Genomic DNA, 18,047 nt, shown 5'->3' with positions numbered 1-18,047 from the left:
CGTGAAGGACTGAAATCCTGCAGCGCCCGCAAGGTCCCCCTGCTCAAGAATACATATACATGCCCATCTGAAGTTTGCCAATGAACATCTGAATGACTCAGAGGACAACTGGTGAAAGTGTTGTGGTCAGATGAGACCAAAATGGAGCTCTTTGACATCAACTCAACTCACCGTGTTTGGAGGAGGAGGAATGCTGCCTATGACCCCAAGAACACCATCGCCACCGTCAAACATGGAGGTGGAAACATTATGCTTTGGGGGTGTTTTTCTGCTAAGGGGACAGGACAACTTCACCGCATCAAAGGGACAATGGACGGGGCCATGTAACGTCAAATCTTGGGTGAGAACCTCCTTCCCTCAGCCAGGGCATTGAAAATGGGTCGTGGATGGGTATTCCAGCATGACAATGACCCAAAACACACGGCCAAGGCAACAAAGGAGTGGCTCAAGAAGAAGCATATTAAGGTCCTGGAGTGGCCTAGCCAGTCTCCAGACCTTAATCCCATAGAAAATCTGTGGAGGGAGCTGAAGGTTCAAGTTGCCAAACGTCAGCCTCGAAACCTTAATGACTTGGAGAAGATCTGCAAAGAGGAGTGGGACAAAATCCCTCCTGAGATGTGTGCAAACCTGGTGGCCAACTACAAGAAACGTCTGACCTCTGTGATTGCCAACACGGGTTTTGCCACCAAGTACTAAGTCATGTTTTGCAGAGGGGTCAAATACTTATTTCCCTCATTAAAATGCTAATCATGTTATAACATTTTTGACATGCGTTTTTCTGGATTTCTTTGTTGGCCCAGGAAGAAGTGCGCCGGCTAAGCGTATCTGGTCTCCGGTGCATCTCTTCAGTCCAGGTTATCCTGCGCCTGCTCTACGCACGGTACCCCCCTTTCACCAGCACAGCCCAGTTCGTCCTGTGCTGGCACTCCGCCCTTGCTTGGCTCAAATAACCATCCAGCCAGGACGGGTGTGCCAGCTCTAAGCTCCAGACCTCCGGTGTGCCTCCGGAGCCCAGTACGTCCTGTGCCTCCTCCTCGCACTTGCCCTGAGGTGCGTGTTACTAGTCTGGCGCCTCCTATGCCAGCTCCACGCATCAGGCCTCCAGTGCGCCTGCCCAGTCCGGCGTGTCCTGTTCCTGCTCCCCGCACTGGCCCTGAGGTGCGTGTTACTAGTCTGGCGCCTCCTATGCCAGTCCCACGCATCAGGCCTCCAGCGACGCTCCTTGGCCCGGAGCCTCCAGCGACGCTCCTCGGCCCGGAGCCTCCAGCGGCGCTCCCCGGTCCGGAGCCTCCAGCGGCGCTCCCCGGTCCGGAGCCTTCAGCGGCGGTCCCCGGCCCGGAGTCTCCAGCGGCGGTCCCCAGCCCGGAGTCTCCAGCGGCGGTCCGCAACCCGGAGCCTCCAGCGGCGGTCCGCAGTCCGGAGCCTCCAGCGGCGGTCCGGAGCCTCCAGCGGCGGTCTGCAGCCCGGAGTCTTCAGCGGCGGTTGGTGGTCCGAAGCCTCCGGCGATGATCCATAGTCTGGTTCCTCCGGACATAAAGAAGCGGGGGGGATCAGCGGGCCGCGGGGGTACTACGCCCGGAACCAGAGCCGCCACCATAGACATTAGTCACCGACCCTGTTGTTTAGGGGGGTTTTGTTGTTGGTTTTGTAGGTGCCGTCGGAGTCCGCACCTTTGGGGGGGGTACTGTCAGGTCCTGACCTTAGTAAGTTGTTATTTTCAATGGTAGAGTAGGTCAAAGCGTGACAGGGGGTGTTTGTCCGTTTTTGTATTTCTATGTTTAGTTTCTAGTTTTGTAGTTCTAGGTTGGTTTTTGTTTGGCATGACCTCCAATTAGAGGCAGCCGGTTGTCGTTGTCTCTAATTGGAGGTCATATTTAAGTTGATGTTTGACCCACTTGTGTTTTGTGGGTGATTATATTTTGTGAGCGTGATTGATCCTCCTGCTTCACGGTTTGTTGTTTTGTCCTTAAGTTTATTTTGATATTGCATTAAGTTTCACGGTCTAATAAATTTGTGGAACGAAACAGACAGTGCATTTTCGTCTGATCATTTAAACAGCCGTGACACCCCGTCCATTTTTCAAACACTTGAAAACCTTTTTTAATGCAATCTAGAGCCATAATCATTATATTACATTCTATGTGAAAAATGTTATTTTTTCTGCATGTCTAAGCATACCTCTTGAGCTGTCTGTATCCTCCTGACTGGAAACGAAATAAAGTGCATTCAGAAAGTATTCAGATCGCTTGAATTGTCCACATTTTGTTACGTTACAGCCTTATTCTAAAATGGATTAAATAATTGTTTATCCTCATCAATCTACACACAATACCCCATAATGACAAAGCAAAAACAGGTTTTTAGACATTTTTGCAAAAGTATTAAAAATAAAAAACAGAAATAACTTATTTACCTAAGTATTCAGACCCTTTGCTATAGGATTCAAAATTGAGCTCAGGTGCATCTTGTTTCCGTTGATTATCCATGACAAGTTTCTACAACTTGATTGGAGTCCACCTGTGGTAAATTCAATTGATTGGACAAGAGGTCGAAGGAATTGTCCGTAGAGTTCCGAGACAGGATTGTGTCGAGGCACAGATCTGGGGAATGGTACCAAAAAATGTCTGCAGCATTGAAGATCCCCAAGAACACAGTAGCCTCCGTCATTCTTAAATGGAAGAAGTTTGGAACCACCAAGACTCTTCCTAGAGCTGGCCGCCCGGCCAAACTGAGCAATCAGGGGAGAAGGGCCTTGGTCAGGGAGGTAACCAAGAACCGGATGGTCACTCTGACAGAGCTCCAGAGTTCCTCTGTGGAGATGGGAGAACCTTCCAGAAGGACAACCATCTCTGCAGCACTCCACCAATCAGGCCTTTATTGTAGCGTGGCCAGACGGAAGCCACAGTGTCATGTCTGGAGGAAACCTGGCACCATCCCAGGGGTATCATGCTGTGGGGATGTTTTTCAGCGGCAGGGACCGGGAGACTAGTCAGGATCAAGGGAAAGATTAACAGAGCAAAGTACAGAGAGATCCTTATTGAAAACCTGCTCCAGAGCGCTCAGGACCTCAGACTGGGGACGAAGGCTCACCTTCCAACAGGACAATGACCCTAAGCACACAGCCAAGACAATGCAGGAGTGGCTTCGGGACAAGTCTCTGAATGTCAAGGGGTCTGAATAATTCCTGAATGCACTGTATTTCTCTGCATCTCTGCTAAAATCTGGGTAAAAGATTGAAAGGAATGTGAGTCTTATTCAGTACATTTAGTAATGAATTGTTTTTCTAAAGTCTACCAACCTTGGCAGCAGGCATGCCAGCTAAGATAGTAGCTAGCTTGTCTAACTATAACTTGATTGATTGACTGAAATGGCTTCTTGGTAGCAAGTTATGAGGTTGGGAACCTATCTGGGCTAGCTAAAGACAACTTCACAAAATTGCTAGGTGGCTAGTACAGCAACAAATACAGTTTTTTAAATACAATATATTAATCAGCACATATCTGAGGGGGCACGTGCCCCGGTGCCCCGTATGGGAATAGCGTCTCTGCGTGGCTGGTAGTCTTATGTCTCCCTCGCCACTCACTGAATGGAATTCGCAACTCAACAAGCTCCTGTAAAAAAAATTGATTGCAAATGTTTCCGACCCGCAATGTAATTGTTCTGAACTGTGAGCCGAACCACGGGTTGAAATAATGTTTTCATTCTACCCGACAGCTGATTTTCACCCGATGCAGGGCTCTAACACACCTACACACGCACACACCTTCACACACACCTTCACACACACACACACACACACACACACACACACACACACACACACACACACACACACACACACACACACACACACACACACACACACACACACACACACACACACACACACACACACACGCCACACAGCAAGTTAAAGCTTAATTGGTGTAATTGTTAACTCTCTCTTTCCATCAGTAACCTCCTGGCTAACTCCTTCAACTGTGACTGTCGTCTGGCCTGGCTTGGTGATTGGCTGAGAAGCAGAAAGATCGTCACGGGCAATCCTCGATGCCAGCGCCCCGCCTTCCTCAAAGAGATCCCACTACAGGACGTGGTACTGCCTGACTTCCGCTGTGAAGAGGGTGAGTTTGGGTCGAAACACACACACACACTCTCTAACAAACACACTCTCTAACACACACACTCTCTAACACACACACTCTCTAACACACACAGTTCTGCCTCATACTCTCTAACACATACAGTTCTGCCTCACACTCTCTAGCACACACAGTTCTGCCTCACACTCTGTAGCACACACAGTTCTGCCTCACACTCTCTAGCACACACAGTTCTGCCGCACACACAGTTCTGCCTCACACTCTCTAACACACACAGTTCTGCCTCACACTCTCTAACACACACAGTTCTGCCTCACACTCTCTAGCACACACAGTTCTGCCTCACACTCTCTAACACACACAGTTCTGCCTCACACTCTCTAGCACACACAGTTCTGCCTCACACTCTCTAACACACACAGTTCTGCCTCACACTCTCTAACACACACAGTTCTGCCTCACACTCTCTAGCACACACAGTTCTGCCTCACACTCTCTAACACACACAGTTCTGCCTCACACTCTCTAACACACACAGTTCTGCCTCACACTCTCTAGCACACACAGTTCTGCCTCACACTCTCTAACACACACAGTTCTGCCTCACACTCTCTAGCACACACAGTTCTGCCTCACACTCTCTAACACACACAGTTCTGCCTCACACTCTCTAACACACACAGTTCTGCCTCACACTCTCTAACACACACAGTTCTGCCTCACACTCTCTAACACACACAGTTTTGCCTCACACTCTCTAACACATACAGTTCTGCCTCACACTCTAACACACACAGTTCTGCCTCACACTCTCTAACACACACAGTTCTGCCTCACACTCTCTAACACACACAGTTCTGCCTCACACTCTCTAACACACACAGTTCTGCCTTGATGGGAGTTACGAGTCTTTCCCATACAACTGCTTCAAGTCATTTGGGACTGAAGACTGCAGATTGTAGCACAATATACAGAAAGAGATCTACCCCTTTTGAGTTGTCAAAGCATCTGGGTTTTTTTGTGGGGGGAGGGTGGGTGTGCACTGTCCCTTTAAGATAGAGAGAATGATCTATTGACAGCCCTCATTGTGTGGGAGGTAGGTTAGTGATCTATTGACAGCCCTCATTGTGTGGGAGGTAGGTTAGTGATCTATTGACGGCCCTCATTGTGTGGGAGGTAAGTTAGTGATCTATTCATGGCCCTCATTGTGTGGGAGGTAGGTTAGTGATCTATTGACGGCCCTCTTTGTGTGGGAGGTAAGTTAGTGATCTATTGACGGCCCTCATTGTGTGGGAGGGGGGTTAGTGATCTATTGACGGCCCTCATTGTGTGGGAGATAAGTTAGTGATCTATTGACGGCCCTCATTGTGTGGGAGGTAGGTTAGTGATCTATTGACGGCCCTCATTGTGTGGGAGGTAGGTTAGTGATCTATTGACGGCCCTCATTGTGTGGGAGGTAGGTTAGTGATCTATTGACGGCCCTCATTGTGTGGGAGGTAGGTTAGTGATCTATTGACGGCCCTCATTGTGTGGGAGGTAGGTTAGTGATCTATTGACGGCCCTCATTGTGTGGGAGGTAGGTTAGTGATCTATTGACGGCCCTCATTGTGTGGGAGGTAGGTTAGTGATCTATTGACGGCCCTCATTGTGTGGGAGGTAGGTTAGTGATCTATTGACAGCCCTCATTGTGTGGGAGGTAGGTTAGTGATCTATTGATGGCCCTCATTGTGTGGGAGATAAGTTAGTGATCTATTGACGGCCCTCATTGTGTGGGAGGTAAGTTAACCAGCAGGTACTGGACTGATAGAACATGCTTCCCAATATCTCACTCCTCCTTCTTTCAAAGTCAAAAGGCGGTTGAATGTGACTCTAGGTATCGACTGTCTTCGTAAAAGTATTTTATTATTTTGTTTACCAAGAAATGTCACACTTAGCAGTACCTAGGACTCTGATCGATTCTTATGACACACATACAAACACACACTTAGCAGTACCTAGGACTCTGATCGATTCTTATGACACACATACACACACAAACACACACTTAGCAGTACCTAGGACTCTGATCGATTCTTATGACACACATACACACACAAACACACACTCAGCCGTACCTATGCCTGCGGTCAATGCTGGCTGAGTGTTATTGAGCTGTTAGCTATATTGACAAGTGAATCTGCTTCCTGCTGAGAATGAATACTAGGTCTGTCTTTGTCTCTGCAGCTTTACACTATCCTCTCTATCTAATCTCTCATTTAATATGTCCTCTCTATCTAATCTCTCATTTAATATGTTCTTTCTATCTAATCTCTCATTTAAAATGTTCTCTCTATCTAATCTCTCATTTAAAATGTTCTCTCTATCTAATCTCTCATTTAAAATGTTCTCTCTATCTAATCTCTCATTTAAAATGTTCTCTCTATCTAATCTCTCATTTAAAATGTCCTCTCTATCTAATCTCTCATTTAAAATGTTCTTTCTATCTAATCTCTCATTTAATATGTTCTCTCTATCTAATCTCTCATTTAAAATGTCCTCTCTATCTAATCTCTCATTTAAAATGTTCTCTCTATCTAATCTCTCATTTAATATGTTCTTTCTATCTAATCTCTCATTTAATATGTTCTCTCTATCTAATCTCTCATTTAAAATGTCCTCTCTATCTAATCTCTCATTTAATATGTTCTCTCTATCTAATCTCTCATTTAAAATGTCCTCTCTATCTAATCTCTCATTTAATATTTCCTCTCTATCTAATCTCTCATTTAATATGTTCTCTCTATCTAATCTCTCATTTAATATGTTCTCTCTATCTAATCTCTCATTTAAAATGTCCTCTCTATCTAATCTCTCATTTAAAATGTTCTCTCTATCTAATCTCTCATTTAATATGTTCTTTCTATCTAATCTCTCATTTAAAATGTTCTCTCTATCTAATCTCTCATTTAAAATGTCCTCTCTATCTAATCTCTCATTTAAAATGTTCTCTCTATCTAATCTCTCATTTAAAATGTCCTCTCTATCTAATCTCTCATTTAATATGTTCTTTCTATCTAATCTCTCATTTAATATGTTCTCTCTGTCTAACCTCTCATTTAAAATGTCCTCTCTATCTAATCTCTCATTTAATATTTCCTCTCTATCTAATCTCTCATTTAATATGTTCTCTCTATCTAATCTCTCATTTAATATGTTCTCTCTATCTAATCTCTCATTTAATATGTTCTTTCTATCTAATCTCTCATTTAATATGTTCTCTCTATATAACCTCTCATTTAATATGTTCTCTCTATCTAATCTCTCATTTAAAATGTTCTCTCTATCTAATCTCTCATTTAAAATGTTCTCTCTATCTAATCTCTCATTTAATATGTTCTCTCTATCTAATCCCTCATTTAATATGTTCTCTCTATCTAATCTCTCATTTAATATGTTCTCTCTATCTAATCTCTCATTTAATATGTTCTCTCTATCTAATCTCTCATTTAATATGTTCTTTCTATCTAATCTCTCATTTAATATGTTCTCTCTATCTAATCTCTCATTTAATATTTCCTCTCTATTTAATCTCTCATTTAATATGTTCTCTCTATCTAATCTCTCATTTAAAATGTCCTCTCTATCTAATCTCTCATTTAAAATGTCCTCTCTATCTAATCTCTCATTTAATATGTTCTCTCTATCTAATCTCTCATTTAATATGTTCTGTCTATCTAATCTCTCATTTAATATGTTCTTTCTATCTAATCTCTCATTTAAAATGTTTTTTCTATCTAATCTCTCATTTAATATGTTCTCTCTATATAACCTCTCATTTAATATGTTCTCTCTGTCTAACCTCTCATTTAATATGTTCTCTCTATCTAACCCCTCTGTTCTCTCTGTCTAACCTGTCTGTTCTCTCTATCTAACCTCTCTGTTCTCTCTGTCTAACCTCTCTGTTCTCTCTGTCTAACCTCTCTGTTCTCTCTGTCTAACCTCTCTGTTCTCTCTATCTCACCTCTCTGTTCTTTCTATCTAACCTCTCTGTTCTCTCTGTCTAACCTCTCTGTTCTCTCTGTCTAACCTCTCTGTTCTCTCTGTCTAACCTCTCTGTTCTCTCTGTCTGACCTCTCTGTTCTCTCTATCTAACCTCTCTGTTCTCTCTATCTAACCTCTCTGTTCTCTCTGTCTAACCTCTCTGTTCTCTCTGTCTAACCTCTCTGTTCTCTCTGTCTAACCTCTCTGTTCTCTCTATCTAACCTCTCTGTTCTCTCTATCTAACCTCTCTTTCCTCATTTCCTCTATTAAATCTCTCTTGTGAGATGAATAATGAAAGATGCCTTCTCCCTCCCTCTCTATCTCTCCAGGAGTGGAGGAGATGAGCTGTGTGCCCAGGCCTCAGTGTCCCAGTGAGTGTACATGTCTGGAGACTGTGGTACGCTGCAGTAACAAACACCTCCGTGTGCTGCCCAAAGGCATCCCCAGAAACGTCACTGAATTGTGAGTTCCTCCTCAGTACATCAAATATTTCAATCATAAGATTGTTTTATGATACAATCAGGTGAAACTTTATGGACATGAGCAGATTGTAGCAATGTAGTCAAGACAGAAGAAAGATGGAGAGAGAGGAGAAAGAAAGAAAGAGAAAGAGAGAGAGAGAGAGAGAGAAGAAAGAAAGAAAGAGAGAGAGAGGAGAAAGAAAGAGATAGAGAAAGAGAGAAGAAAGAAAGAGAGAGAGAGGAGAAAGATAGAAAGAGAGAGAGGAGAGAGAAAGATAGAAAGAGATAGAGAATAAATAAACATTATAGTTCTCCTCTCAGACATTCCTCTCTACTCCCAGAGGCCTCCAGGGCTAATACTGATGTCACTCCAACTACGATGGCCAAGGACTGTGTGTGTGTGTGTGTGTGTGTGTGTGTGTGTGTGTGTGTGTGTGTGTGTGTGTGTGTGTGTGTGTGTGTGTGTGTGTGTGTGTGTGTGTGTGTGTGTGTGTGAGAGAGAAAGTGAGCGATAGAGAGATCCACTGCAACAAGAGGACATTTTAATGAGCAGGTTTTTTTGGGATGGGTCAGGAGACATATAAAGAGGGATGGGGGGAGAGAGGGGAGGGAAGGGGTAGATAGATACAGACGGGTGGGGGAGGGAAGGGGGAGATAGATAGAGAGGGATTGGGAGATAGATAGAGGGGGTGGGGGAGGGAGATCGATAGAGAGGGGTTAGGGGAGGGAAGGGGGAGATAGATAGCGAGGGGTGTGGGGGGAGGGAGGGAAGGGGGAGATAGATAGAGAGGGGTGGGGGAGGGAGGGGAGGGAAGTGGGAGATAGAGAGGTGTGGGGGAGGGAAGGGGGAAATAGATAGAGAGGGTGGGGGAAGGAAGGAGGAGATAGATAGAGAGGAGTGGGGGGAGGGAGGGAGATAGATCGAGAGGAGTGGGGGGAGGGAGGGAGATAGATAGATTGAGAGGAGTGGGGGGAAGGGGGAGATAGATAGAGAGGGGTGGGGGGAGGGAGGGAGATAGATAGATAGATAGGGGTGGGGGAGATAGATAGATAGATAGATAGATAGATAGATAGATAGATAGATAGATAGATAGATAGATAGATAGATAGATAGATAGATAGATAGATAGATAGATAGATAGATAGATAGATAGATAGATAGATAGATAGATAGATAGATAGATAGAGAGGGGTGGGGGAGGGAGGGGAGGGAGGGAGGGAGGGGGAGATAGATAGAGAGGGGTGGGGGAGGGAGGGGAGGGAATGAGGAGAAGGATATATAGATAGGGAGGGAGTGAGGGAGGGAGTGAGGTGTGGGGAGGAGGGAAGGAGGAGATAGAGAGGGGTGGGGAGGGAAGGAGGAGATAGAGAGGGGTGGGGGGAGGGAGATAGAGAGGGGTGGGGGAGGGAGATAGAGAGGGGTGGGGGAGGGAGATAGAGAGGGGTGGGGGGAGGAGCGGGGGAGGGAGATAGAGAGGGGTGGGGGAGGAAGATAGAGAGGGGTGGGGGAGGAGTGGGGGGATGGAGATAGAGAGGGGTGGGGGAGGGAGATAGAGAGGGGTGGGGGAGGAGTGGGGGGAGGGAGATAGAGAGGGGTGGGGAGGGAGATAGAGAGGGGTGGGGGAGGAGTGGGCGGAGGGAGATAGAGAGGGGTGGGGGGAGGGAGACAGAGAGGGGTGGGGGAGGGAGATAGAGAGGGGTGGGGGAGGAGTGGGGGGAGGGAGATAGAGAGGGGTGGGGGAGGGAGATGGATAGAGAGGGGTGGGGGAGGGAGATAGAGAGGGGTGGGGGAGGGAGATAGAGAGGGGAGGGGTGGGGGAGGGAGATAGAGAGGGGTGGGGGGAGGAGTGGGGGGAGGGAGATAGAGAGGGGTGGGGAAGGGAGATAGAGAGGGGTGGGGGAGGGAGATAGAGAGGGGTGGGGAAGGGAGATAGAGAGGGGTGGGGGAGGGAGATAGAGAGGGGTGGGGGGAGGGAGATAGAGAGGGGTGGGGGAGGGGTGGGGGAGGGGGATAGAGAGGGGTGGGGGAGGAGTGGGGGGAGGGAGATAGAGAGGGGTGGGGAAGGGAGAGAGAGAGGGGTGGGGGGAGGGAGATAGAGAGGGGTGGGGGAGGGAGATAGAGAGGGGTGGGGGAGGGAGATAGAGAGGGATGGGGGGAGGGAGATAGAGAGGGGTGGGGGAGGGAGATAGAGAGGGGTGGGGGAGGAGTGGGGGGAGGGAGATAGAGAGGGGTGGGGGAGGAAGATAGAGAGGGGTGGGGGAGGAGTGGGGGGAGGGAGATAGAGAGGGGGGGTGGGAGGGAGTGGAGGGAAGGAGGAGATGGATAGAGAGGGGTGGGGCGAGGGAGATAGAGAGGGGTGGGGGAGGGAAGGAGGAGATGGATAGAGAGGGGTGGGGGGAGGGAGATAGAGAGGGGTGGGGGGAGGGAGATAGAGAGGGGTGGGGGAGGGAGATAGAGAGGGGTGGGGGAGGGAGATAGAGAGGGATGGGGGAGGGAGATAGAGAGGGGTGGGGGGAGGGAAGGAGGAGATGGATAGAGAGGGGTGGGGGAGGGAGATAGAGAGGGGTGGGGGGAGGGAGATAGAGAGGGGTGGGGGAGGAGTGGGGGAGGGAGATAGAGAGGGGTGGGGGAGGAGTGGGGGATGGAGATAGAGAGGGGTGGGGGGAGGGAGATGGATAGAGAGGGGTGGGGGAGGGAGATAGAGAGGGGTGGGGGAGGGAGATAGAGAGGGGTGGGGGAGGAGTGGGGGGATGGAGATAGAGAGGGGTGGGGGGAGGGAGATGGATAGAGAGGGGTGGGGGAGGGAGATAGAGAGGGGTGGGGGAGGAGTGGGGGGATGGAGATAGAGAGGGGTGGGGGAGGGAGATAGAGAGGGGTGGGGGAGGGAGATAGAGAGGGGTGGGGGAGGGAGATAGAGAGGGGTGGGGGAGGGAGATAGAGAGGGGTGGGGGAGGAGTGGGGGGATGGAGATAGAGAGGGGTGGGGGAGGGAGATAGAGAGGGGTGGGGGAGGGAGATAGAGAGGGGTGGGGGAGGGAGATAGAGAGGGGTGGGGGAGGAGTGGGGGGACAGTGCTACTATCTGACAGGGGGTTGGTAGGGTTAGTAGTCTGGCCTTTCTCTCTATGTGACTTTAGAAAGACTTGGGCTCTGAATGCTGCCATTTCACACAAGTATTAAACGTTGAATATCTGTCTGTCTCTCCACAGGTATCTAGATGGGAACCAGTTTGGCATGGTGCCAAAGGAGCTTTCTACCTTTAAATACCTCCAATTAGTGTGAGTGTGTCTACCTGGCCAACCTTGATGTTTACCTGGTGTTATTTGGCAGTGTGTACAGTGTGTACAGTGACCAATCAAAAACGCATCTTTTGACCGATGGGTTACATGTTACTCTAAAAAAACAGTCCACCCCTCATGTCTCTATCGTAATCAGTTCAAAAGTTTTTACCCTTGTAGGATGGCCAGAATTAGGGGGACTACTTCAATGGAGGCGAGAGAAAGAAAGGGCTATGGGCAATATAATTTTGTCAGCTAGGCTGGATACTGTAGGAGAACTGTGGCTAACTTGTCATCTTTCTTCTCCAATCCGGAGGACATAAAACAAGCTTTTTATTTTCTAAGCCTTTTCAATTCAATTCAGCTCTGTCAACAGAGCTCGGTGCTTATTATGGGATGCATTTGGTTACGACTTTTTAGATATAATGTAAATGATATGGTAGAGAAAGACCCCACTGAACAGTTCATAACATGAACAATCATATTTGTCTTGGTGAAATGTATTTTATGACATAAGGAAGTGACATTTCATCACTAAAGCGCATTTTTACACCCAGGGCAGAATGGGTGGACGCCCCACAGCGAGTGATTTAACAGTGTGTTCTGTGTCCTTTCAGAGACCTTAGTAACAACAAGATCAACTCTCTCACCATCTCTTCATTCTCCAACATGAGTCAGCTCACCACACTGTAAGCACTGATCAGTTTACCTGTCTACCTGTCCACCTGTCCACCTGTCCACTATGAGTGCATTGAACACAACAAAACAACTCTTTAGTTTTCCAGGAAGTTTAATACCAGGAGAGATATATGTCAAGGTGTTCTGCCTGTTTCTTACTCATTCTAGGATGTGTTATACCAGGAGAGATATATGTTAAGGTGTTCTGCCTGTTTCTTACTCATTCTAGGATGTGTTATAACAGGAGAGATATATGTTAAGGTGTTCTGCCTGTTTCTTACTCATTCTAGGATGTGTTATACCAGGAGAGATATATGTTAAGGTGTTCTGCCTGTTTCTTACTCATTCTAGGATGTGTTATAACAGGAGAGATATATGTTAAGGTGTTCTGCCTGTTTCTTACTCATTCTAGGATGTGTTATACCAGGAGAGATATATGTTAAGGTGTTCTGCCTGTTTCTTACTCATTCTAGGATGTGTTATAACAGGAGAGATATATGTTAAGGTGTTCTGCCTGTTTCTTACTCATTCTAGGATGTGTTATAACAGGAGAGATATATGTTAAGGTGTTCTGCCTGTTTCTTACTCATTCTAGGATGTGTTATACCAGGAGAGATATATGTTAAGGTGTTCTGCCTGTTTCTTACTCATTCTAGGATGTGTTATAACAGGAGAGATATATGTTAAGGTGTTCTGCCTGTTTATTACTCATTCTAGGATGTGTTATAACAGGAGAGATATATGTTAAGGTGTTCTGCCTGTTTCTTACTCATTCTAGGATGTGTTATACCAGGAGAGATATATGTTAAGGTGTTCTGCCTGTTTCTTACTCATTCTAGGATGTGTTATAACAGGAGAGATATATGTTAAGGTGTTCTGCCTGTTTCTTACTCATTCTAGGATGTGTTATACCAGGAGAGATATATGTTAAGGTGTTCTGCCTGTTTCTTACTCATTCTAGGATGTGTTATAACAGGAGAGATATATGTTAAGGTGTTCTGCCTGTTTCTTACTCATTCTAGGATGTGTTATAACAGGAGAGATATATGTTAAGGTGTTCTGCCTGTTTCTTACTCATTCTAGGATGTGTTATAACAGGAGAGATATATGTTAAGGTGTTCTGCCTGTTTCTTACTCATTCTAGGATGTGTTATAACAGGAGAGATATATGTTAAGGTGTTCTGCCTGTTTCTTACTCATTCTAGGATGTGTTATACCAGGAGAGATATATGTTAAGGTGTTCTGCCTGTTTCTTACTCATTCTAGGATGTGTTATAACAGGAGAGATATATGTTAAGGTGTTCTGCCTGTTTCTTACTCATTCTAGGATGTGTTATAACAGGAGAGATATATGTTAAGGTGTTCTGCCTGTTTCTTACTCATTCTAGGATGTGTTATAACAGGAGAGATATATGTTAAGGTGTTCTGCCTGTTTCTTACTCATTCTAGGATGTGTTATAACAGGAGAGATATATGTTAAGGTGTTCTGCCTGTTTCTTACTCATTCTAGGATGTGTTATAACAGGAGAGATATATGTTAAGGTGTTCTGCCTGTTTCTTACTCATTCTAGGATGTGTTATACCAGGAGAGATATATGTTAAGGTGTTCTGCCTGTTTCTTACTCATTCTAGGATGTGTTATACCAGGAGAGATATATGTTAAGGTGTTCTGCCTGTTTCTTACTCATTCTAGGATGTGTTATACCAGGAGAGATATATGTTAAGGTGTTCTGCCTGTTTCTTACTCATTCTAGGATGTGTTATACCAGGAGAGATATATGTTAAGGTGTTCTGCCTGTTTCTTACTCATTCTAGGATGTGTTATACCAGGAGAGATATATGTCAAGGTGTTCTGCCTGTTTCTTACTCATTCTAGGATGTGTTATAACAGGAGAGATATATGTCAAGGTGTTCTGCCTGTTTCTTACTCATTCTAGGATGTGTTATAACAGGAGAGATATATGTTAAGGTGTTCTGCCTGTTTCTTACTCATTCTAGGGTGTGTTATAACAGGAGAGATATATGTCAAGGTGTTCTGCCTGTTTCTTACTCATTCTAGGATGTGTTATACCAGGAGAGATATATGTCAAGGTGTTCTGCCTGTTTATTACTCATTCTAGGATGTGTTATAACAGGAGAGATATATGTTAAGGTGTTCTGCCTGTTTCTTACTCATTCTAGGATGTGTTATAACAGGAGAGATATATGTTAAGGTGTTCTGCCTGTTTCTTACTCATTCTAGGATGTGTTATACCAGGAGAGATATATGTTAAGGTATTCTGCCTGTTTCTTACTCATTCTAGGATGTGTTATACCAGGAGAGATATATGTTAAGGTGTTCTGCCTGTTTATTACTCATTCTAGGATGTGTTATACCAGGAGAGATATATGTTAAGGTGTTCTGCCTGTTTCTTACTCATTCTAGGATGTGTTATAACAGGAGAGATATATGTTAAGGTGTTCTGCCTGTTTCTTACTCATTCTAGGATGTGTTATACCAGGAGAGATATATGTTAAGGTGTTCTGCCTGTTTCTTACTCATTCTAGGATGTGTTATACCAGGAGAGATATATGTTAAGGTGTTCAGCCTGTTTCTTACTCATTCTAGGATGTGTTATACCAGGAGAGATATATGTTAAGGTATTCTGCCTGTTTCTTACTCATTCTAGGATGTGTTATACCAGGAGAGATATATGTTAAGGTGTACTGCCTGTTTATTACTCATTCTAGGATGTGTTATACCAGGAGAGATATATGTTAAGGTGTTCTGCCTGTTTCTTACTCATTCTAGGATGTGTTATACCAGGAGAGATATATGTTAAGGTGTTCTGCCTGTTTCTTACTCATTCTAGGATGTGTTATACCAGGAGAGATATATGTCAAGGTGTTCTGCCTGTTTCTTACTCATTCTAGGATGTGTTATAACAGGAGAGATATATGTCAAGGTGTTCTGCCTGTTTCTTACTCATTCTAGGATGTGTTATAACAGGAGAGATATATGTTAAGGTGTTCTGCCTGTTTCTTACTCATTCTAGGGTGTGTTATAACAGGAGAGATATATGTTAAGGTGTTCTGCCTGTTTATTACTCATTCTAGGATGTGTTATAACAGGAGAGATATATGTTAAGGTGTTCTGCCTGTTTCTTACTCATTCTAGGATGTGTTATAACAGGAGAGATATATGTTAAGGTGTACTGCCTGTTTCTTACTCATTCTAGGATGTGTTATAACAGGAGAGATATATGTTAAGGTGTTCTGCCTGTTTATTACTCATTCTAGGATGTGTTATAACAGGAGAGATATATGTTAAGGTGTTCTGCCTGTTTCTTACTCATTCTAGGATGTGTTATAACAGGAGAGATATATGTTAAGGTGTTCTGCCTGTTTCTTACTCATTCTAGGATGTGTTATAACAGGAGAGATATATGTTAAGGTGTTCTGCCTGTTTCTTACTCATTCTAGGATGTGTTATACCAGGAGAGATATATGTCAAGGTGTTCTGCCTGTTTCTTACTCATTCTAGGATGTGTTATACCAGGAGAGATATATGTCAAGGTGTTCTGCCTGTTTCTTACTCATTCTAGGATGTGTTATAACAGGAGAGATATATGTTAAGGTGTTCTGCCTGTTTCTTACTCATTCTAGGATGTGTTATAACAGGAGAGATATATGTTAAGGTGTTCTGCCTGTTTCTTACTCATTCTAGGATGTGTTATAACAGGAGAGATATATGTTAAGGTGTACTGCCTGTTTCTTACTCATTCTAGGATGTGTTATACCAGGAGAGATATATGTTAAGGTGTTCTGCCTGTTTATTACTCATTCTAGGATGTGTTATACCAGGAGAGATATATGTTAAGGTGTTCTGCCTGTTTATTACTCATTCTAGGATGTGTTATAACAGGAGAGATATATGTTAAGGTGTTCTGCCTGTTTCTTACTCATTCTAGGATGTGTTATAACAGGAGAGATATATGTCAAGGTGTTCTGCCTGTTTCTTACTCATTCTAGGATGTGTTATAACAGGAGAGATATATGTTAAGGTGTTCTGCCTGTTTCTTACTCATTCTAGGATGTGTTATAACAGGAGAGATATATGTTAAGGTGTTCTGCCTGTTTCTTACTCATTCTAGGATGTGTTATAACAGGAGAGATATATGTTAAGGTGTTCTGCCTGTTTCTTACTCATTCTAGGATGTGTTATAACAGGAGAGATATATGTTAAGGTGTTCTGCCTGTTTATTACTCATTCTAGGATGTGTTATACCAGGAGAGATATATGTTAAGGTGTTCTGCCTGTTTCTTACTCATTCTAGGATGTGTTATACCAGGAGAGATATATGTCAAGGTGTTCTGCCTGTTTCTTACTCATTCTAGGATGTGTTATAACAGGAGAGATATATGTTAAGGTGTTCTGCCTGTTTCTTACTCATTCTAGGATGTGTTATAACAGGAGAGATATATGTTAAGGTGTTCTGCCTGTTTCTTACTCATTCTAGGATGTGTTATACCAGGAGAGATATATGTTAAGGTGTTCTGCCTGTTTCTTACTCATTCTAGGATGTGTTATAACAGGAGAGATATATGTTAAGGTGTTCTGCCTGTTTCTTACTCATTCTAGGATGTGTTATACCAGGAGAGATATATGTTAAGGTGTTCTGCCTGTTTCTTACTCATTCTAGGATGTGTTATACCAGGAGAGATATATGTCAAGGTGTTCTGCCTGTTTCTTACTCATTCTAGGATGTGTTATAACAGGAGAGATATATGTTAAGGTGTTCTGCCTGTTTCTTACTCATTCTAGGATGTGTTATAACAGGAGAGATATATGTTAAGGTGTACTGCCTGTTTCTTACTCATTCTAGGATGTGTTATAACAGGAGAGATATATGTTAAGGTGTTCTGCCTGTTTCTTACTCATTCTAGGATGTGTTATAACAGGAGAGATATATGTTAAGGTGTTCTGCCTGTTTCTTACTCATTCTAGGATGTGTTATACCAGGAGAGATATATGTTAAGGTGTTCTGCCTGTTTCTTACTCATTCTAGGATGTGTTATACCAGGAGAGATATATGTTAAGGTGTTCTGCCTGTTTCTTACTCATTCTAGGATGTGTTATAACAGGAGAGATATATGTCAAGGTGTTCTGCCTGTTTCTTACTCATTCTAGGATGTGTTATAACAGGAGAGATATATGTTAAGGTGTTCTGCCTGTTTCTTACTCATTCTAGGATGTGTTATAACAGGAGAGATATATGTTAAGGTGTTCTGCCTGTTTCTTACTCATTCTAGGATGTGTTATACCAGGAGAGATATATGTTAAGGTGTACTGCCTGTTTCTTACTCATTCTAGGATGTGTTATACCAGGAGAGATATATGTTAAGGTGTTCTGTCTGTTTCTTACTCATTCTAGGATGTGTTATAACAGGAGAGATATATGTTAAGGTGTTCTGCCTGTTTCTTACTCATTCTAGGATGTGTTATACCAGGAGAGATATATGTTAAGGTGT

General features: G+C 44.3%; 1 protein-coding gene across 4 annotated transcripts in view; it reads left to right on the top strand.

Annotated features, from left to right (window-relative positions):
- LOC106589770 (slit homolog 1 protein) overlaps nucleotides 1-18,047 on the top strand; it is a 230,758-nt gene that overhangs the window by 191,376 nt on the left and 21,335 nt on the right. For all 4 annotated transcript variants that reach the window (XM_045710028.1, XM_045710026.1, XM_045710029.1 and 1 more), the window contains 4 exons: nucleotides 3,955-4,121; nucleotides 8,450-8,582; nucleotides 11,790-11,858; nucleotides 12,476-12,547. In XM_045710028.1, the coding sequence (XP_045565984.1) occupies nucleotides 3,955-4,121; nucleotides 8,450-8,582; nucleotides 11,790-11,858; nucleotides 12,476-12,547 (441 nt within the window). The remainder of the gene's footprint in view (nucleotides 1-3,954; nucleotides 4,122-8,449; nucleotides 8,583-11,789; nucleotides 11,859-12,475; nucleotides 12,548-18,047) is intronic.

The sequence above is a fragment of the Salmo salar genome, chromosome ssa28 (assembly GCF_905237065.1).
Source record: "Salmo salar chromosome ssa28, Ssal_v3.1, whole genome shotgun sequence".
Lineage (NCBI taxonomy): Eukaryota > Metazoa > Chordata > Actinopteri > Salmoniformes > Salmonidae > Salmo > Salmo salar.
The sequence above is the reverse complement of the archived record's forward strand: the minus strand, read 5'-3'. Positions and strand labels throughout refer to the sequence as shown.